The following is a 23,403-nucleotide window of genomic DNA, read 5'->3' on the forward strand; positions in this document are numbered from 1 at the left end:
CTAATATAACTGTCAAACACTCATGTTAATGCATAATCAAGACATAAATTACTTTAAAATATGCTGATGATAATAAGGACATCACCTTAAATCCTCATCTCCATGTGTTCGTCGATTACATGCACAGTGGAGATATAACATGGATTTCAATAGTCCAGTTATAACATTTTAGTCTTGCTTTCTTCTCCTTGACAAAACTGAAGTCCCTTTTTGGCCGGTTTTTATCAGCAGAGTTATGTTTCTAATTATTCTTAGTCTTTACTCCCTCATGAAAAAAGGTAGCTGACCAACATTTTTAGTCATAGCTTTTGCTGATAAGATCAACAGTGCTCTGTTTTAAGGAGGCTAATCCCCCTGTGTCTTTTTAGCATCTCACATGATAACATCTATGGATGTAGAATATTATCCTGATCCAAACATGAGGAGAAAATGCTCTCCTATTGGTCGGCGTCAGGATTCATGTCGTTGATGTTGTTTCAAACTAGACGTCAGCCAGAGATGGGGCCTCAAGTCCGCGACTTGGACTTGAGTCGCACTTAAGTAGGACACATCAGTGACTTGAGACTTGACTTGGACTCGTGCACAAAAGACTCGCGACTCGACTCGGACTTGTGATTTGGGACTCGTGCACAATCTTAATCTTAATTTCCCTCCCCTTCTCTTTGATGGTTCGTGCGCCTTTTACGCAGCGCTAACCTCTCTTCCTCATCCTCGTTCATGCTGCATACGACACACAAACCCGACGCTCACGCACACACCTACTTTGAAACGCACTGTAACATATTGGTTGTGCCGATTGCAGACTGCGGACTTCAGTCTGTTGAGGGTAGAAGTTTCAGAAAACCAAAACTCTTTTCTCCTGCATTAAAGTTCCTCTCCACGGAGGATCGGTGTCAGCGCTGTGTGTGCGCGCTACAGCTGTGTGTGTCTCTGTGACGCCCGTGTGAGCCATGGGTGTGCGCAATGTTAAAATATTATTTGGTTAATAATTCCCTTAATATCATATGTTTATGGGGAACAAATTAATGTTAGAATCTCTGCATTGATGCTTATTGATAATGAACAGACATAAATGACGATAGGAACATTAAAACTTTAAACACGATTCATGGAGGCAGAAACACAGACAGACGGATAAGAGGCTGTAACAGATAAATCATAACTAAGGAGTCCAGGAGATTTCAGCTGAATAAAGTGAAATTTTGCTTGATTTTACCCATATAAAAAAATGTACACCATAAATTATGACAGAAGTTTATTAAGGAGAATGGAGGGAGAAATACTCAGTATACTCTGTTGAAGATCTGTCCGAGTGAGAATTAGAAATGCTGATTGAGTTTTAATTTTTATTTTCAGAATAAACAGTTCATTAACAGTTAGTGCTTTTGTGTTAGTATAAAATTACTACCATTAAAGAAATATATTTGACAAATAAGAACATTTAATCTCCAATGTCTCAGTGTCTGTCTCGATCAGTGAAGTCTGACTCATGTCTCTGTAGTGTTTCATATGTACACAGAGAAGAGCTTTATTAAGAGAAGAGCTTAAACTGATCATGTTGATGAGGGAAAAAGAGAGAGCATGTGTTTCATCTTATAGCAGAGGTACATATGATATATAGCACATACATTCCCAACAACAGAACTGTGGCTAGTGGAAACACTGAGTGGCTAGTAGCCATTAGTCACAGTGGCTGGTGTGAAAAAAGTTAATGTCAAGCCCTGTTCATATGTAAAAGTACACATGTGCACACCACGGCGAGCCGGCCACAGACAATACCTCATCCTAGTGATGGTGATAACACAGTACAGGATTTAGATTCTTTAGATAGAAAAATGCAGTGGTCCAAGCAGACTGGACGTCAGAGGCAGATCATAGAACGGTCATTACAACCATCGGAGACTTGAGACTTGACTTGGACTTGTGAGCAAAGACTTGAGACTTGACTTGGACTCATGAGCAAAGACTTGAGACTTGACTTGGACTTGCAAAAAATGACGTGTGCATCTCTGACGTCAATGCAAGAACAATTTTGACATACCAGTCTTGCCAGTTTTGTGGTCGTGGTGTGTCATTGATTATGTTACACAACAAGAGTGTTTGTTGTCCTGACCGTCATAATTGCGCATACGTTTGACTATTAAGGATGGGAATCGTGAACCAGTTCCAGTTAAGAACTGGTTTCAATTGGTTCAATCCATTGACATTATTTACATTTAATCTTAACAATTCCCTTATTACTGCCTTATTTCCTTGTACTTTGAAAAACACAGGAGGCAAGAGACTTACAAGAAGCAATGAGTGATGCAAACAAAAATAGAAAAAAAATAGAAATTGTAGTTTAAAGATTGAAGATCCAGAGAGCAGTTTGTTTTAACTGAGGCATTTCCAAAGAAAAAAGAAACATTTTTGTGAAAGGAGGCCCAACCAAGTAGTGAAGACAAAGAAATGAACATACTTTTCAGAAGCCTGACATTTCTGTTTAAAACATCCTTTTTTTAATTGATCTTATGTAATATTCTAATTACAGTGAACTTTGGGTTTTCTTATTTGTAAGCCATAATCATCAACATTTCAAGAAATAAAGGCTTGAAATACTTAACTCTATGTGTAATAAGTGTGTAATGAGTCTATATAATATATGGGTTTCACTTTCTGAAATGAATGACAAAAAATATTAAACTTTTTCATGATATCCTGATTTTTTGGGATGCACTAGTATTTTAAGATTTTTTCCTCCCAAACACTTGTTGTGTAGCATCTTTAGAGAGAACGAGACTTAATAAAACTTGTTAAAAAGTTGTTGTTAAAATTAAAAAAACCTATATAGTCTACATTTTCCAAAAAGAAAATTCACAGGAAGGAATTGATAAAAGAATCAATAAAGAATTAAATCGATAAGAGGAATTCATAATGGCATTGATACAGTGTTAATTTTGGCAGCTATTTTGAATTTTAGTCTTAGTTTTAGTCCCTAAATGAAATGCATTATAGTTCAGTCACATTTTAGTCATTTCTACCCTTTTTAGTTTTAGTCTAGTTTTAGTCAATGAAAACTCAAAACATTTTAGTCTAGTTTTTGTCCATAAAAAGTCCTCGCATTTTAGTCTTTACTTTTAGTCCAAGCATTTATTTTCTTGCCTAAATCTGGTACGAAATGGTAGTGTGTACTCTGCAACCTGTTAAACCTGGGGTCCCTGCTTTCTACAGCTGAGAGGCAGAATAGCTACAGCTGCGTTGTTTTTTGACAGATTTACTCACAGTGGAGATGTATAACGGATTTGAATGTCTGACAAAAACTACATTACATTTCAGTCTAGTTTTAGTCATCTTGATGAAAACTTAACTTAGCTTTTGTCTGTTCTAGTCATCACAGATCTTTTTGTGCTAGTTTTAGTCTAGTTTTTGTCATGGAAAAAAGGCTGTCGAATACTTTTAGTCATAGTTTTAGTCGACGAAATTAACACCGCATTGATACCTATATAATCAAATCAATTCCCATTCGTATGACGATGAGTTGCAACGATCCGTCAGGCTATAAACTGGCTGAGCTTGTCTAGTCTGAGCTAGTATTGACTGGGACCTCCCTTAGTAAAATGTTCAGCAACACAAGGCTAGTACCTTTATTTTTAAGGTATTCTGATCGATTTAAAGGCAGTTATTGATGAAATTGTGCATGCATGAGCTCTCTGTTAAAATCTTTATTTGTTGTTTATTATTTTAACAGTGATTAATCCGATTCAATTCAAAACATTAAAATATATCCAAGTCTCTCTGTAGGATCTTTGTTTTCGTGTGACAGTCACTGAGACCTAAAAACAAACTTTGACCTGCAGCAACAGTCCTTCTTCATCAGGTCAATATCTGGTTCTGAATCTTCTTCCTTACATCTGGGTCCAATACCAGAGCAAACCCACACATATTTGAGTCCAAAATGAGCAAGGCCCATTTGGGATAGTTAACATTGCAGGGGAAAGTTCTGATTACCAAGCCTAGCTTGTTCACCAACTTTAGCCCAATCTGAGGACTGATTCAGTGAAAACATTGATTATTTGATTTCTCCTCTCAGCCTGGTTTCTCTGAGTACCCTCAGCTGGATAACAGTGTTGTCAGTGATGCTGCATGAAGAAGGGTTCACCTCATCATCCTCTACAGATATTTCATTTACCTGTATGAGTGCCAAGTTCCCCATGATCATCTTCCACATGTCCTTGGCTGTGTCCATCTGACCAATATTAGCCTGAAAGACAGACGAGAACACAAAAGGTCAGCATATTATCATCTGTGGGTGTCTGTTGGGTGTAGATGTGTGTTTGTGTGAGTGGGTGCACAGTGTGTCTTCATGCTGTTGCCTCTTGGTCCCATCAGAACAATCAGACATCAGTTCTCTGGACAAAGACCCTCTGATCTGATCCCCACCCTGCGGCAGACTCCACTTATCTCATCTCCCCTCTTGGACACACACAAACACGCACACAGATATGCACAAACACTGATGGTCTCAAGTGTTGAGTGGCTGTAGCTACAGTGGGCTACTGTGTGTCCAGAGCAATGATCCTGATGCTCATCCACAGTGAGAGGACACAAACAGAGGATCTCCTCTTCCTCTCTCTCCTCTAACATTTACATAAGCAGAGGGAAGAGAAACATCTGGACTCATCAAACACATTAGAGTCTGTGTGTGGCAATATCTGCTTCATGTTTTCCTTCATTAAGAACTTATAAAAAAGAAATGAAGGTGGGGTGTGTATAAATATTTGTAGCAAACACACAGACCTCTATTGCATGTAATTAAACTGTATGTCTACTTTTGAGAGAGATGGGTCAGTACTTAATGTCTGGTAGATTCTCATATTTGTGAGGACAACTGTCAGATAAATGATTGATTTGTAAAAAAGTACTACATCAGAACTGCAACGACCAAGCTAATGGTCAAGCCATAACTTGGCACGCCAGATCGACGGTATCATATATTGCATGGATATTTCCCATTCATCTGGGAAAGCCCCAATAAAAAGGGATTGGGAAGGTCAGGACTTTTCAAAAAAATCTTAGAAGGTCACTGGATGAACATTCTGTCCATCACATTCATCACAGGCCAATCAGAGTGACCAAACATGTGATATAGTAGCACCCATGTGCAGCTTTGCAACAAACCTACCAGTAAATACTACTGTGCTTCAGGAACTGTGGATTATGATGTGGATCAAACACTGCGGCCTGCAGGGAGAAGAGCGGAAACATCTTCTCCAACAAGAAAAGCTCATAGTGTGGTTTTTGGCTCTTGTATTAGTAAAGACATGTAGTCCAATTTGATTAAACTGCCACTATAGCAATGCTAAACCCGAGTTAGCCACTCAACAAGCTCCCATTGTAAATACGGACCCACACTACACCACCCACCCCCCTTCTGCAGGTCAGCAGAAGGGCGGAAACCACTTTTCTGCCATGAAAAGCTTTCATTGCAGTTTCTCAGTCTTTATTGTATGAAGAAACGTGGTCCAGTTGTGATAAAATTTTCCCCTTACTCCACCGAGCTAACCTCAATCAACACAGAAGTTGCTGTTGGCTCAGAGTACAACCAAACCCCAGCCGTAGTTACCCTCATTCTCCTCAAATGATTTTTTGTAGAGATAGACCGATATGTTTTTTTCAGGGCTGATATCGATACCGATTATTAGTTGTCAAGGAGGCCGATAACCAATATTTGGAGCCGACATTCATTTGCAGTAAAAATGAAAATACTGGTGTTAAAATTTTGAATACAAACTCCAATATCTAACTTGATCAAAACTAGGCTGCTACAATTACTATCAATTAATGTTACTTTAGCTGAAAAAAGTACAATAGCAATAGAAGAGACTATTCAATCCTGAACACCATGCAGTTCACGTAGGCTTTATGATAAAGTTACATTCTGTCTTAAATCTTGAACAGCAATATCGTGCTCCTCTCTACAAGAAACCATCAAAGACAGCTTCAGGACACACTTCATCTAACAATGTCATTTTCTGCTGCTTGGGATCTCTCAATCAACACAGAAAAATGTAAAGTAAAATAGCTTGGTAGTTAAACAGCCATTATTGCCCTCTCACACAAACACACGTCTTACTATTATCACTAATTATTTCCCTATCAATATTATCAGCAACCTTGTTTCAAGTGATCAAACCATTAAAAACGCTAAATAGCCTACAGCATCTTCACTTTAATAATCAGTGTTTATCATAGGAACAGACAGGGGGCGGTAATGCATCAAAGTGATGGATGCCAGCTGCTGTTAAATCGAAGAAGGAAAGACAGCTGCAGCTAACGGGGCAGTGACCTCACAGTAACGTTAGCATTTGTGAGTTGTAGAGTTTCTCACACACTATTCTCTACCATAACAGACATTCTCCCCATTGCAACAGTCTGCTGAGTGTCTGGAGCCAGAGGAGGAGAAAGCGGACCGGTGGGCTAGCCGGTGGGCTAACATCATGCCAAAAGCTAATCAGCCTTCACCTGAATGTGCTTTCCTGCAATAAAACTGGACTGAATTGAGTTCATTAGGTTTTTACTCTCTCTCTCCCACACACACATACTTCTACTACCACAGACTATTTCCATATCGATATTACCAGCAACCTTGTTCCCAGTGCTGAACAGACACATCTGGAGGGACTGCGAGCGGGCAGAGCTGCCGCCTATGTTTATATAACGTTATTGGGCTCACAGTAACGTTACTAGTAGTTGTGAGCTGTAGAGGACCGGGATGTTAATTACAATTTCAGGAGTGTCTGCTGCCTTAACTTACCCTCGAAACATATAACTGCTCTCCGGAGCATCTCCTCTCAGCAAAACTTTTTATCCTCCTCTAATCTCTGCCATGTGCATGCGCACAGCTTTCACTGCTGATTGGCTGTTACCAGTGCCGTGGCTCTGCGTGTAACCAATCAGATGGTGCTGTGGGTGGGACAATGCTGTAGCTCAGACTGTGCTGGAGAGAGAGTAGTAACTCCAGACAGAGAGGCGCGACTGCATCAGAGCCAAAATAACCCAGTTTTAAATTGATCTCTTATCGGCCGTCAGATTAAAAAAATAAATAAAAAAAAAAAAAGAAAAGAAAGGCCGATGCCGATATGCGTCGAAATAGTGAATATCGGCCCGGCTGATAATCGGTCTATCCCTAATTTTTTGTGTGCAAATAAATCACATGGGTTGTTTTAAGCATCAGGAAGTGACCGGTGACTTTTAAGATCTTTAGATCTTCATAAAATATTGAATGAAGTTGAGCAAATTGACTGATTGATGGCTGAGTCTGTTTTTATCCCCCAAAATTTCCCTTAGCTTTATCTCTTTGCTTTCAAAATACTCTCAGAGCAAACTTGCTTGATGCAATCTATACCATGCCCAAGCACGGCTGACCCCTAAAACACAGTATACTACGTCCTTGTAGGGCTGGGTAATTAATCAAGTGTCAATTTCAATCACCATTTTGGCTTACCACAATAAAAAAAAACAAGATAATCATGATTCAACGTTACTGTACAGCAGAGATGTAATGGCACTGTTATTTCATGGTACTGTGATGACAGAAGAGATGGTTTCAGACGATAAATTTTCAGGGTAAAAAGTGCAGTTTCTTTAGTGGAGTGGAACAAAGGGAAGTAATAACTACAGTCACCATCAGTCCCTGCAAACCTATCATCCTTTGCACCTTTGTTTTGGTTTCCCAGTGACAAGAAATGAGAAAGAAGAAAAGGTGGCAGACAAACCAAAACAAAATGTAGACACTGTCAAACTGTGGTGACATACTTGGTGGGGGATATGGGTAACATAAGGAGCCACTTGGCAAATCATTACCATGATAAGATTCATGAAGATGTGAGGAGCAGAATCTGGGCTGGCCAAAAGACTCTTAAAGCATTCAAAATCCCTCTTCTGCTCAACAGCACGAGGGCTCAACAGATCAGAAGGTGTATCTGTAAATATATCGCCAAAGATAGCTGGCGACGCTGGGTGTGACGAGATCAAAACGTCACGAGATTTCTCGTCGAGGAAAAAATCTGTCTCGCAAGATCAATATTGCGCAGATACTTGGAGCAGCACCTCTCCTTTCAGAAAACAATACCTAACTGGAAGTCATAAAAGATCACAAAGATGCCCTGGACACTTTAAAAATGTGGGTGGTAGAGCTAAAGAAGAAACGGAGCTGATCCGTGACCGTCCCCCAACCTCTCCTCTGCTTGCACTTCTTGGGGCCACACATGATCCGCCAAAGTTCATCGTAACAGTCCAAAATGATAAAATGTTCCTGCTGTGCAGTCTCCGTAAGGAGAATATAGTGTTACATTAGTTCATGTACGCGCGCAGACTCGATCTTAGTGCCGGTATCTGTGAGTTTGTAACTTTGTTTCCGCGCTTCTTCGTCATGTCTCCTTCTCGTCTCACCGTCTGTCAGCCACACATCCATCAGCTGTTGGCTGCACTTATCATCAATCAGAAGATTAACATAAGCAGCGCAACAGGCGGTTGTATACTTAAGCGGTAAACTTAGCGAAACTAACTCTCTTTCTGCACCATAGAGTCCATTGTTAGCTCCAAAAAATGCAGTTTTAGCCCAGTTTAAACGCGCCCTGCTTGTTGTCTGACAGGCACAGCAGAGACACACACTCTCACCAACGAACACACATTAACACACACGCTCATCTGCGTGTCATGTCCAGCAATGTCAAAGCTCGATCAAATAAACGATCAAATAAACTATTTCTCTACATTACAGCAAAATGTGTTATTGACAGGAATGTTTCTTTTGAGTGTTTTAAATATGGATGTCCTTAAAGAGGATGAGAAATAGTTTGATTTTCCTGATGCAGCTCCTTATATCTCGGTCTGTTATAAACAGTGTTTAAAGTACTTTCAAAATAATCTAAATGCTTTTATTATAATTATTGTAATTGTGGCAATGAGTGTATAGTGTAGTAAAATAAAAATCTGGTAGACTATCAAAATGAAAGGTTTGATTTGAAGAGCATTAAAATGTACAGTTTGAGTCAGAATTGGACAAGATAAACTGTAAGCATTGATAGCCTATTCAATACAAGAGAAGTTAGTTTAAACATTTCTGAATATACCTGAATGCTTTGCAATTATGACTTTCAATTGTATAAAGGACATATTATCCACCCATCTATTTTTTTCCAAAATTAAAAAAAAAGTGTAAAATCTCATCTCGTCTCATGGGCCCAAATCTTGTCTCGTCTCGTCTTGTGAGATAAGAGTCTCGTCACACCCCTACTGTTCACCCATTTATTTTCCTTTATTGCTTGTTTTAAGATAGTTAAGAGTGTCTAAGTTCAATAAATGTATGTGATTCAGATGTTGTAAAAACAATGAGTAGTGTTTCGTAATCATGACTTTTAAACATAATCAAGCATCCCTGATTCCTTAAATCTGGTTGGATGTAATAGGTGGGCATCAGCATAGACCTGATTACTCATGCAGACACACAAGCACTGGTAGGCAATGTGGCTTTGAAGCATTATCAATACAACCATTAACATTCCCTTTAAACAATGACAGAGTGTTTGAGGGCCATATTTGGCCAAAACCACCCAAAATAAGCCAAAATTTTAAGTAAGTCGTTTAGTCTGTGTTCTTCTCCATTGTAGTGATTCTGAGAGATTCATTCTTACAAACAGCATTTTTAATATTACTTTTAATATTTTAATATTATCCATGCTAAGCAAGATGGAGCAACGTGAGGATAGGCCAGTGTGTGGAGTGAGGAGAGTGGGGACCATTGTACATCAGCATGATGGGGAGGCCGGCCTTAGTGTGAGAGTCAGGCTTTCTTTTACTCTCCGTTGGACTTTCATAAACACTGGTTATTACTGCACCACGTTTTTCAAATATAATTTAATTATAACTCATTTCTTACAGTTAATTGTATCAATTCATTAATTTTCTTATGTGAGTGGTTCTTGTCTTTTCTTCATTGTGTAAATACCTAATGCTTTTGCCTTTCTTTCTATGAAAATATCTTGGGAATTGTCTTTGTGGATAATTAGTAAATAAACTTGAGCTTGTATGGCACTTTTCTTGTTGTCTTACAACTTAAAGCACTTTTACATCACAGGGGACCATTTTGCATTTGTGCCACATTCACACACTCATGGTGGACGCTGTTATGTAAAGTCTTCACTCATAAATATTCACGAGCCACTGCCACAGCAGGGAAGACACTGTATATGTGGTGTGTCAGGAGACATAACCAGAAAGACAAAACTGACAAATTACTTGGCAAAGACATTAAGTAACCAGCCGCAAGCAAGCAACTTGATATTAAAAACAGTGGGGAACTTGAAACTAAAAATGAATTACTAACACATGATTTGAATTTCCAATTTGCCATCATGTTGTGGCTGTTTATTTGTAAGCTTAATTTATACTCAACAAAAAAGTCTTTAAAGTGAATTGTTTTTAAGTTTTAGGTATTTTTATAACAAAATTACACATTTGAAAAAGATACTGCCTTCGGCCACTACGTCTCAGGGTGATGTGATTGAGTCTGAATCGTCTTATAAATATCTCTGATACTAGATTGATGAGGTACTGTCTTTTAAGCTTCATATTGAGCAACTTGTAAAAAAGTTTAAGCTGCAGTTGGGTTTTTAATTCAGGGATAAGTCTTGTTTTTCTTTTGATACAACGAAAAGACTTATTTCTGCCATGTTTAAGCCTTTGACTGATCATGTCGATGCTCTGTACATGCATGCATCTTCTCAGTACCTTAAGTCTTTGGATACTGTGTACCACGGGGCACTGAGGTTCATCAGCAAACTGAAGTCCTTAACTCATCATTGTATTCTGTATGATTGATTTGGTTGGTCTTTATTGACCACAAGTAGGTTAAATCATAGGCATATCCTTATTTATAAGGATTTACTTCCATCATCCATCCATTTTCTATACGGCTTTTCCCTTTTGGGGTTGCAGGGAGGCTGGAGCCTATCCCAGCTGTCATTGGGTGAGAGGCGGGGTACACCCTGGACTGGTCGCCAGTCAATTGCAGGGCTGACATGTAGAGACAGACAACCAAGCATGCTCACATTCACATCTACAGCCAATTTTAGAGTCACCAATTAACCTAATGAGCATGTTTTGGGTGGTGGGAAGGAGCTGGAGTACCTGGAGAGGACCCACGCTTGCCCGGGAGAACATGCAAACTCTGCACAGAAAGTCCCTGGCCAGGACGCAAACCAGGGACCTTGTTGTTATGAGGCAACACCCCTACGCCGCCGTGCAACCCTGCTTCCATCATAGCTGTGTGATTTTATTCATTTGAGAAGTGCTGGAAGTTACAATGACTCAGTCACAAAATTGACTTCTTCTCTCCGTTTCCAAAGTCAGTCTTGGAAAGGGTAAAAAGAGCTATAGCAACGCTCCTCCTGCAGCCTGGAATCTGCAACAAAAGACATTATGTCTTGAGGAGCCGGCCTCTTTAAATCTTTTTACAGGTAGATTGTAGGCATTGGAGGAGGATGCATCAGGTTGTTGTTTTGACTGAGGACTTTCTGCTCTGGTGTCTCTGTGATTGTAATTGCTCTGTATTTTTGAGTCTGTCTTCATTAAATGTGCTGCTGCCCGTCTTGGCCAGGACACATGAAAATGAGATTTTTAATCTCAATGAGATTTTTCTGGCTAAATAAATTCAAATAATACATTTTGATAAAGTAATAAGCATTGTTGCAGCTAGAATGGTGACACTGGAGATTGAGACTGACATGACTTAAAGATAAACCTATATTTGCTTGTTTAAGAGATTGAAAAAGCTCCTAAAGTGGATTAAAAAACTAAAGAAAATCACAGTAGGGCTGTGTGTAAAAATAGAAACATTTGATTCTGGTTATACAATACTATGCAAAACAAAATGAGATTATCTTGATATCTGAGTGTGCATATTAGTTTTTTTTCCATGCATGTGTTTGCGTGGGTCTTCTCTCCCTCTCAGATTTCTAACAGAAGCACGATCTGGCAGCATGACAGGGGAAACTCACAAGCCCTGATGACAAGATGATCACGTGTTTAGGAGGGAATGTCATTATACCTTGTGTATCTGCCAGTTACTAAGCATTACAACCATGCAAATACTCCCTCTGAACAGCAACATGCAAGCACACGTGCACGTTGATGTCTCCTGCCATGACTACAGTGCAGGAGGGCAGATTGCCACAAAGACTGATAAAAAAAAGATCTGAGGGATGAAAGATAAGAATAACTCAAACACCAGTGGGGAGCATTAGGGGCATTGCAGACTCACAATGAACCCAAAGGAGCATATCGAGTTTCCCTTAGACAAAACTTGTTTCAGCAAAATATCCTCTACGAAAAACAATATGCAAAGTGAATCAGTGCAATGTGGACATCATGGTACACAACAGCACTGCCTCGTGTTACATGATGATGTGAAATGTGAATGCCAAGTCCCAGGCTTTGGGTGTGTACTTGTAAGTGGGCGAGTGGATTATTGGCATTTGGATCAGAGAGATGCATCCCTGTGCATGTTGTGAAAGTGATTCATGGATGACATAAGAGGCATTATAGGCTTTTCAACCCCATGCTTCCAAATCATCACTATGTATTTTAGCTTAATGATAATACCACTCAATTTCAGCTTGTAATCAATGTGATTATCATGACTTTGAAGTGTCACTCAACAAATACGGATAAAAAGGCTTTTGTAGTGGTTGTAAGCTCTCATTAAAGTCTGGTCAATGTGGTATTATTTGGCTATTTGGACACAGTCACAATACAGGTACTGCCAAATTTAAGTAATCCTTGAAATATCATTATCCAAGAACATGCACTCAATTAGGCCCAGAGCGATGAAAGGGGGTAAAACAAACTCTGTAAAAATGGTGCATTTTCTTTAGTTATACAAACAAGTGAGAAAAAGGACCAGTTTCAGTAAAAGATTCAAAAACAAAGAGGTTAAAAAGGGGAAAAAATCTAAAAGGAAACACGGTCATGTGAATTGAGAACTCAGACTGCCAGCCAGTTCGAGGGATTACATTATTTTTTTCAGTAATAAGCGCATTAGGAAACTTACAGTGGTCCTAATCTGCTCATAATTAGCGGCGGCGTGGAAAGAAACGTGGTCCTGCTGAGGCCAGCCAGCAGAGAGCTAACAGTAATGTCTCGGGACAAGCACCAGACTGTGGCCTACTTTGTATGATTATGATCAATGTGAAAAAAAAAAAATTATATTAACTAAAATCAATGGAGGCAAATGGGACTGATGCAAAAATCTATGAACACTCATGACAGACTCTATCAGCTTAAACAAAATCTGATTCCCTCAAACATCAGTTAGTTCTGTTGTTCTGTGAAAACTGGACTATCATAATTTGTGCCTTAAAGGGAGATTGATAGCCTGAGTCCAGTGTAATATCTCAACCAGGTACCAGCAAACATTGACAATGTGTTAAATCAGTGATCAAGCATTGGTGAGACATTGTCAAATCAACTTCCTTCCTGATCTGACACTGATTCACATCTAAGGTTAAACAAAACACACAACAAAATCATTAAATAATATCCAACAGTGGTATTTTATTAAACCTTAACCTTCCAATAAACCCTTTCTTAAAGTTTTCATTCACATTCACAGTATTTGGCTTTTATTTAGAAAGGGATGGAAGCCCTGAGAGAACATGCATTTAATTTTACTCTGTGATTTCCCAAGATCTTGATATTTCATGTCATTATCTTGAGATAACAGAGCTGGTTTTTCCTGTAAAAATGTTTTAATTTCTTTAAATCTCAGTTAACCAAAAAGTTAGAGTTTTTATCCTGAGAAAGACCAGTGCTAGGGATGGAAAACTATTTCAAAATGTGTGATTATTAATTTTTTTACACAAATGAATGTTATTCATTACCTCACTCATGTGGTGACTGTAGTGAAGGTTATTAGCATTAGTAAAGTTCATATGTAGAGAGGCTAAGAAACAAATCTAGGAACTCTAAAGTCTAAAAGTGACTGATTCTAATTTACATTTTTAATCAAATAGCCCATTTATTCACCAAAGATAAGTAAAATAGATTGTTTTGTACATTAAAATTGCAGCAATGCATTAAATCTGCTAGCCTTTTAAAGGCAGTTATCATTATGAGTTAGCATCAAAGCTGGCACACGCTGTCCTACATCCTGGTCTACTTATAAGAAATGTGAGTTTCATCAAATAAATGCCACTGACTTTAAAAATGATTTCCCTTTAAATGAACACCCTAATACAGGCTTCCTTGGAAAGGCAAGACAGATATCCTTAACTAGAACTGCATTTGAGTCTGGTGTAACTGTAAGCACCGTCACACTGGCAGACCAAATTATGTAAGGTTGAATTATAAACAGTCTTGCAAACATTCTAGTATTTGAGATTGACATCATTGATATTGATGTAATGGTTTTGAAAAGTAAACAGCCGTTTATCATGTTAAATAAAACATACTGGATGCAATAAGCAGCTACTGCTGGACGGCTTAGATGAAACCGTGGGAATCTTAAAGATTTGAAGCCATGAGCAGTTTGTGGTCTCACATATTTCACACTGAATTCCAAATGTCTTGTTGGCATAGATTATGGCTGTTATAACATGAGCCGAATGTGGGACACTGTTAGCAATGCCAATCAGCTTCGTCACATTTCCTACCGTCCAGTGGAAAGAATGTGAGGATCGGGGTGCTTAAGAGCAACGCTGTGCTAATTCTCTTATGCCTTGAAGGTGTGCTGCTAACCTCCGGTTAGCCAAGTGCCTGGGTCGTTGACCCTCAAATAATGCCACAGACAATGTTAGCTCAGAGAGTGGTACAATAGTAAAGAGCTCTTAACTATGGAAAACAACCTACACCTTTACAATGACTACTGTGGAAACATGCAGAAAAGCTGATCACAGCACCATCTAACAGGCTAAAAGGCATATTTGGACAGCCCGCATGATTAGCAATAACTCTGCACTGACTTTCAGCCATAAACCATTTGGTTAGACCAAACCAGCAAAGCCAAACATGCTGACTATTTGCAGCACAGGCTATTTTTGTTAAAGTGAACTTTTGCAACTCAGAGGATGTTTGAGACATATTTCCGGTTCAGATGAAATTAAGAGATTAAAACTTCAAAAGGTCAGCTCAGGGGAGCACACTAGCAGGGTCAGTGACAATGATAAAACAAGAGGAGGGCCAGGAATTTTACTATCAGTTGGTCTGAAACCAGGTCACATTTGGCAATATGACCTCTGACTCTGAGAACAATCCGCTTAAATGGTCTGACAAGGCTTCAAGGCAATGAGATAGATGTGTTAACTTTTAAGGAGGAGACACCTTACACAACCATGATAATAACAACAATCCTCCAGACTAAATCTGATCTCAACATTGCTGCATTCTGAATAAGAAAGTGTTTTGCGGGTTGTCTGGCTGCAGTGTCTGGTACCCTGTAATTCAGGTAACTTCATCAAGAGTAAATTTTCCCCAACACACAGACCCACACTCACACAGATGTAATTTCTTACCGCTGTTGAAAGTCTGGATGCCAGCGTCATCTCCAGGTTGCCTTTGAGTCCCAGCAGCGCAGGAACCAGGATGAACACCTCGGACACCTCCATAAACACCGTCCAGTGCTGCAGAATTAAATCATGCAACATCAGTTACACAGCATGAGCATGTAAAACACAGGGCCAAAGTGAAACAGGACTTATTATATTCACAGAAACCTGATACACTGTCACCTACATATGGAATGTATCTTTAGCTAGGAACACATTGTCTCTGTGACCTTATTCTTTATATTGATTCAGTTGTGAAACCAGACCTGTATAATGGACATGATAGTCTCCACAGACCTTTACACTATGTATCCTGTCAGCACTGTGCTCCCCTTAAACAAGAACAAGGTCGGACTGCAATGATTTATCGTCCTCCTGCTTTGGCTGACGTTCCGCCCTTTCCAGTGTGATTTATCTTAACCTGCTGATCATCATTAGCTGCAGCTTTAATGCAAGGACAAGCATACCTCAATATCACCTGAAGGTAAATTATCAGACTATCAGACCGGAAGTCTTTATTACGATGCATTTTTAGAGAGGCTTCTGGCTGCAGACAGACATCTTAAAACGCACAAGTACTTCACATTTCTGTAAATGCCATGCACTTGACTTCCTTTGGTGCATGAACCAGCAGAATTGTTTACCGGCTGTCAGTCGTAGCTTTTGCAAGAAGAATGATAACAAGAGATAGAGAAGTTTTAAAAGAAAGCAGGAGACTAATGTAAACAAAACAGAGGCCTTGCTAGCCATAAATGTGAAATTTATTCATGAATGATGTTAGCTGTTAAATAATCCAAAGAAAAGCTGAGAAAGAATAAGAGCATTTAAATAACTTGTGAACTTAGATCATCAAAAAGTGGCTTTGAATTTGCCATTTTAAAAGATTTGTTATAACTGCTAGATTTCTGTTTCTCAATATTGAAACTGATCAAAAATGTTGCGGTGCATAATTTTAAACTGTAAAAACAATGCTAAAGGGAACACCTTTTACCAGTGAGTCCTCTCAATTTACCGATCAAAAGCTGAGATTTGTACCTATGGATATGTCTCCTTTGCATTCCTTTAAATTTGTCTAGCCAGGTTCTCTTATACTTCTACAGCAACTATAAACATGTACACAGCCCAGGACAAAAACAAACAAACTTGCCATAAATAAGGGATGTTATAAGCCAACTGATTTATATATTTAAAGCAAATTTGCTTTAAGAAGTGAAGAAAGCACTTCAAAACCAGTCAAAACTGAGCAGTATTTAACATTTTTGTGAGGTCATCTTCTTAATTGGTTTTAATGGTTTGATCCATGATGGTTTGTCCGTTTTATTGTGTGCTCTCTTTCTGCTTTTGCTCTTAAATTTATCAGTCTTAATGCCTTATTTGTATACAGCTTTATCTTAAATGGATATTTCCCCCTTCATTGCAAATTTACCATTTTTTCTGGTTCTTGCTCTACTTCTCATATCAAGTCTGATTGCTTTTACCCTCCTTTTAATGTTCCTATTTCTCTCGTTTTGTATCTTTTTTAACTGCTCACTTTTACATTTTGGTCCTCATGGTCTCAGACTGTGTAGCTGGGTTCCTGTGATGCCTGGGTTCCTGGGCTCTCCAATGCCTGCACACTAATGATGTGTATGATATCATGGTTTACTTAGTATCTTTGACATCTAGGTTCTGATGCTATTAGTTTATTATTATCTCCACCAAGGAGGTTATGTGATCAGCAGGGTTTGTTTGTTTGTGAGTTAGTTTGTTAGCAACATAACTCCAAAAAGTTATGGACAGATTTTGATGATTTTTTTGTTTTTTAAAAGGATACTGTACTATTGGGATATAGGGCTAATGGCGGAGGTATGCGCTCTCCGAGTGCTTTTCTAGTTATTATTGAACACAAGACCACAAGAAATTCAGTATTTTCTGAATCAAAATACTGCCAAACAAGCTATAAGTGCCATCTTTTTACTGTCCTAGTTTACATCGAGGTAATAGAGAGTTATGGCAGCATGGCAGTAGCCACGTGGCTTGTGGTAGAAGGCTGTTGTGTTTAGATGAAGCATTTAAAAGAGATTTTGGGCCTAGACTGAGTTTAAGAATAATAATCATTAACTTAACTGACAAGTAATCCTACTGCCAACTACTGTGGGTACTGACTTCAACTATTTAGTAGGATAAAACTGTATGCATCTCATGTGTTTTTATCAAATTAAGTGATTATCCTAAATTTGCAATATACAGGGTGTCATGTGTTGAAGTTTCTTTCTAAGAGGCTTAAGATTGCCTCAGATCAACCTGTTTTCTTAACTTTGACTGAAAGTTTTTTTTTTTTTTTTTGCCTTGCTTGTTTGAAAGAATAACCAATGTGGCAAGGTTAGGGTTCGTCCGGTAAAAGTGGGATGTACAGGGTTTTATAGTAAGATCAGCTGTCTTACTACTGAGAGATTGGGTTGCAAGGACAGAGTCTGCAAAAGATAGGAATGAGTCAGTGAAACAGTTAAATCTATTCAGTTGATTTGGATGTTAAGCCAAAAACACACCAGCACCGTCCATCAAAACGACTGCCCCCATTATTCTCCATGAGCAAACCCACACCGGCTGCAGCCAGACGCCCGTGGAAGCGCCAGGGCACTGCTCTATTCCCGACACCGCCTGCTGCAGCTGGCGGAGTGTTCCCCCGAGAGAACTGCTGTTTTTTCCAACTCGGCTACCATAGGAGCAGCTCTGTTTGAGGTGGTTTGAGGGTTACCTGACATGCCAGATAGACTGTTTCATATGCATTCATACATTCATCTAGGAAAGCTCCCATAAAGGTTGTTTGGGAAGGGCAGGACTTTTTAAAAAATTCTCGATAGGTAACTGAAGGAACGTTCTGTCTGTCACGTTCATGACGGGCCGTCATGAATGTGACAGTCATGTGCCCGTCATGTCAGTGACAAGACAAAAGACATGCACATGTGCAACTCATAAACTGACAGGCTACTGCTGCTGTAGATAGTTAATGGCGGAGCCTCTTGGTGAATAAAACTGAGGCCAGTCCAAGACAAGCTTTTGATATGGCTCTGTGCTCTTGTTTAAAAAAACATGGCCCAGTTCTGATTAAACTACCATTTCCCTACGGCTACATCTGAGCTAAAAGCTACCGTGGCAGCAGCTATTGGATACACCAGCAAATCCCAGCTGCACCAATCAAAAAACAAATACTGAAGCAGACCAAGAAGAGCGAAAACATCTTTTCTGCCATGAAAAGCTTTCAGTGTTGCTCTCTGCCAGTGTTTTAATAAGGACAAGTTATCCACTTCTGACAAAGCTGCCACTGTGGCTAAGTGTGAGCTAATCACTCTGCTAGCAGCCCTTGTATACAACCACTAACCACTCACACAAGTAACCCCTTCCCCTATAACTCTCACATATTCATGCTAAAGCAGGAGGAGCAGCAGCAGAATGAAACATCTTTCACATCATGAAAAGCTTTGAGTTGTCTTTGTTCTTAATTTCATACAGAGACATGGTCGGGTTCTAATAAAACTGATGCCATTCTAAAGCTACATTGGAGGTAATCTCCCCACTGAGGAAGCCATTACAATTGGATAGCACAGCCAAACCCCACCCATAGCCACTGCCTTGTTCTCCTTGAATGACACTGATTGGTCGGTGTGGATTGGAGTTTTTCAAGATGGATTTACCTGAAGACGGGCATGGAGTCTGGCAAATTCAGCGACTTTGCAAGGTTGGCGTGAGGGCACAGGAAAAGAAATTTAATTCCATCTTTTGCCCAAGGTGAAGGATAGACAGAAGAAAAATACACCCGTGCTCCTTTAGTTTATACACTTACCCAATAAGGCAGGGAGGTGATCCCTGTGTGGGCTTTCGGCTCTGGCATCAAGCACCTTGCCATGCAGTGGCTGGTGAGGAGTTTAACTGTTGATGCACTGCTGTTGGTGCATGTTAAGGACAGCAATGACACATCGCACCATTCGGCACTGATGTGATTTGGGCTTTAGGGTCAAATGCAGGAGTAGATGAAGGCAGATTATCAACCTGATCTCCTGGAGGTGACTGCTCACTCAGATCAGGGCAATGTACACTGGCTGCTTCCCCTGTCTTCTTTCCAAGCTCTTTTCAGGTTCTTCTCTTTGTTGTTGTATTTTGTGTTTTGGTCTCATTGCTGTTATTTTTCATGTGTGATGTTGGAACCAGGAATTTTTTTTTTTTTTTGTGGGGGCCGTGGTAGTTATTGTCAGCATTGTCACTAATTGGGGCATGTACAGAGCCAAGGTTTGTTGAAGATAGCAGTACTGTTTGCTGTGATGGCCATGCAATAAGTAAGATAAGAAATCATTGTGCATTGTTATAGCAGGCAAAGCTAGTGGGTTGGCTCTGGGAAGCTGACACTTACTGGCAAGCTTTACATAAGTGTGGGACTAATTTGATCAGCAGTGACAACCCTGGTGATGTGCTGGTTTTATGCCTCCCAACATGACTGAGATGTGGGGGCCAATATACAAGGGACGCTAGTGGGTTTATGGGTTTCTTTCTTGCAATTGTCCTTTAATCAGGGCGAATGTATCTTGTGTTTATTTCAAATGTACCTTCAGTTGGCTGTTTTTCCAAATAGTCATGGAAACCCTTGACTTATTACCATGCTATAAGTGATAGATGGAAACCTGCACAATGCAAAAACATTCCAGATAAAGCTCACATTTCAGGATTTCATTTACGTAGGTTTGACAGCAGATATCTGAAAGTATTTTAGTCACACCCAAACTCAATCACAGCAGGGGCCAGATTCTGGATTCAGGACTAACCTAAGGGCCTAACAGTGTCACCTTTTTAACCATAAAATGTCAACCTTATTTCACTGGTAATAAAATATGAAAAAAACCCATAAGTTTAAAGGCTCACAATCTGAGGAAAGTAAATGTATTTGTTTAAAAAAAGGTCAAAACATAAAATGGAAATTGAAAAATAATGTTTTTTAATGTCAAATATATTAGATAGAAAGTCAAAATCATGAGTTTTAAAGGTCAAAATAAGAAATGAAATTTGTATTCAGGAAATTAAATGTCAAAATCTAATTCAAAATTTTAAATTGCGAGTCTAAAAGGTCAAACTATGGGATTATGAAGTCAAAGTCTGGAGTTGAAAACATGAGGTGAAACACAAAATAATTGGTATGAAAAGGTCAAAATATCACTTAAAAATTAGACCTATGAATCTTAAAGCTCAAAATATTATATGAGAAGTCAAAATTATGAGTTGAAATGCTCAAAGTATGAAATTAAAAGTCAAAATCCTAAGTTTGAGTCCTCACTGAAAGATGCTAAATTGAAAATGTGAAATTAAAACAAATTAATTTCTTCTCCCACAATTCTGCCTTATTTTCTAAATAGTTTCACTCCTTAATTTTTTCAGATTTTTTGACTTAACAAGGATATCTTAAATCATCAAGGATAAGTTCACACTGTCATACTTGAAAAAATCTGCAGACCTCATACTGATGGGCCAGTTATAACAGAAATATGAGATCATCTTGCGGGCCGGATTCAACTGTTCCATGGGCCGGATTTTGCCCCCGGGCCTTGAGTTTGACACCTGTGACTTAGAGTGAACTGATGTCCCTCATGAAATAGACCTGTTTAAGGACAGTGTTCTGTAGTGGGTCTGCTGAGGAGAATCAGAAACCATGTTTGGCATGTGCTAATGAACATGTCTGCTCCGTCATCCAGATATGAGCAGATGGCCTTTAATGTAACGTATAGCTTGTGTCATTAGATCTGACCCTCAATAACCTTCCTCCTGGCTGTCGGCCAGTCCTTGAGCAGTGGGTTCCCTGTATGTCCCTGGGCCTGTCACTGTGTTGAAGTGCCTCTCTCTGCTGTGCCTCCATTAAAGCACATGCAGTGATAGCAAGTTTGAGGTCTACTGTGGCCACAAACTATTGCTGAGGCCCAGGCCATCGATCTATTTCCAGTGAAAGTGCTTATCTTTGGAGCCAGGCCCAAAGGCCCCCAGCACTTACAGTCCAGTCTACCCAGAGCTGAATCAATATTCAGAGAGGCTGACGCAGGAAAGAAAAGGGTAGAGGAGAAAATAGGCAAGGGGAGGAAAATAGAGAGTAGGGCTCACGTTGAAGCAAAGTAAAAACACTGTTGGCCTGCATTTCTCACAGCAGCCAGCTAACATGTCTGTTTTGGTGTGTTGCTCCCACTGTGCATCCAGATGTACAGGGCTGATAAAGGGCGTACGCTACACTCCAGTTTGTGTTGTATCAGTGGGTTTGCCACCAAAACTCTCGTGTGAGTTAAACTCCTTCTGTCCATCCCCTTGCTGTCAGCAGGCCAAGCAGAGCTCTTTTCCAACAGGCAGCCCCTCGGCCTGGCTCACTGCCTTCTGCCAACCCAGCAGCCTTGTGAGCACCTCTGTAAGCACTCCTCTCTTCTCTCAATGCCGCATGTTTTCAAGCTTTCTCTCCCTCTCTACTTCTGTCTCTCTACTCTATCTCCCTCTCTGCCTCCCCTGTGGTGATATATGTTGTTGTCTCCATGGAACGCTGGCTCAGAGCCAAACAAGCCCTCCCTCCTCTTGGCCACCTCCTTGGTTCTGAGAACTCTACTGGACAACCCCAGTACCTCTGTGTACAGACCTATAGGAGCTCTGGTATGCAAGCCCCCCAAGGGTCAGGTTGCCCAGTTGAGTAACATGGCCCCATTTTATTTGCGATCACTGTACTTACTGTACCGACAAGAAAGCTGAGCCTGATGGTATGCAATGTCAACGCAACTTCGGCATCATCCCAGAAACTACATCCGGTGGTGTCTGTTTCATTTTACTGGTTCTGGTCCAGACTCGTGTACAAACACATGACATAACATTAAAATTTACATCACTTTAGTCAAAATAAGTCCTGGGGATTTATCAAAATCATAAACAACTTCCACTAAAATGGGCCTTATCAACAAGGAAAAAATGAGCAGAGGAATCAGATTCAAGGAAAGTTCATCAGATTTGTCCATGCATTAAAATGTTCTCAAATGGTGTGGCAAGGCACACTAGTGTGCCTTAAAGCAAGTCTAGGTGTGCCTTGGGGATCTGACTGGGCCCCTGAAAAAACCCAGAGGGAGGGCCCTCCCCAGCTGTGATTTATTGATGATATCGGTGTACGTGTGTTAGATCAATGGCATTGGTGCTAGCATCCTGGCTAACAGTTACCTCATTTGGCAAGCTATTATTAAGTTGAAATTAGTGTTGAAATTATTAATTCACGCTACTTTTAACCAATTTAACCAATTTTTCTACCCGTGTTGCCACTTATTTCAAGAGTACCTTTCTGCAGACAAGATGGCCCACATACATCCAATCCATACCAGAAGTCTCAACTGGAAGTCCGTACGTCTAAAGTTAGGCTTAGGCATTAAAACCCGAGTGGTTAGGTTCAGGGTAAGGCAGTGGGGAAGGTGATATATCTGAGATCCAGCACCAAGGGTTAGGCTTGGGCGCGAAAACGACTGACAAACACTGGCAGCTGAGTCCAATATGAAGAAGAAACCTCCGCTTGGGATTTCCGGCATGGACTGGATGTATTGCGATGCCCATGTCAGCCATCTTGACTGCAGTTGGGTCCATCTCACCTATTTTGACAACTTAAACCTGTTTTGCTGCTTTTTTTGGAATTTTGCAACTTTTTGTAAAATACTTTTTACCCATTTTTGCAACTTATTTGGAACTTTTAGCTACATTTTTGTTCACAGTATTTGCTACCTTTTTATTTATTTATTTGTTTTTAAACCAGGTTTTGCCTACTTTTGCTATTATTGGACATTTTTTGCCATTT

General features: G+C 39.8%; 1 protein-coding gene across 1 annotated transcript in view; it reads right to left on the bottom strand.

Annotated features, from left to right (window-relative positions):
• Positions 1-23,403, bottom strand: part of slc41a1 (solute carrier family 41 member 1) — a 52,156-nt gene that overhangs the window by 17,897 nt on the left and 10,856 nt on the right. The window contains exons 3-4 of the mRNA XM_041783388.1: positions 15,549-15,656; positions 4,169-4,240 (exon numbers count right to left, since the gene is read on the bottom strand). Coding sequence (XP_041639322.1) covers positions 4,169-4,240; positions 15,549-15,656 — 180 coding nt within the window. The remainder of the gene's footprint in view (positions 1-4,168; positions 4,241-15,548; positions 15,657-23,403) is intronic.

This window comes from Cheilinus undulatus, linkage group 3, assembly GCF_018320785.1.
Source record: "Cheilinus undulatus linkage group 3, ASM1832078v1, whole genome shotgun sequence".
In the NCBI taxonomy this organism is placed as follows: domain Eukaryota; kingdom Metazoa; phylum Chordata; class Actinopteri; order Labriformes; family Labridae; genus Cheilinus; species Cheilinus undulatus.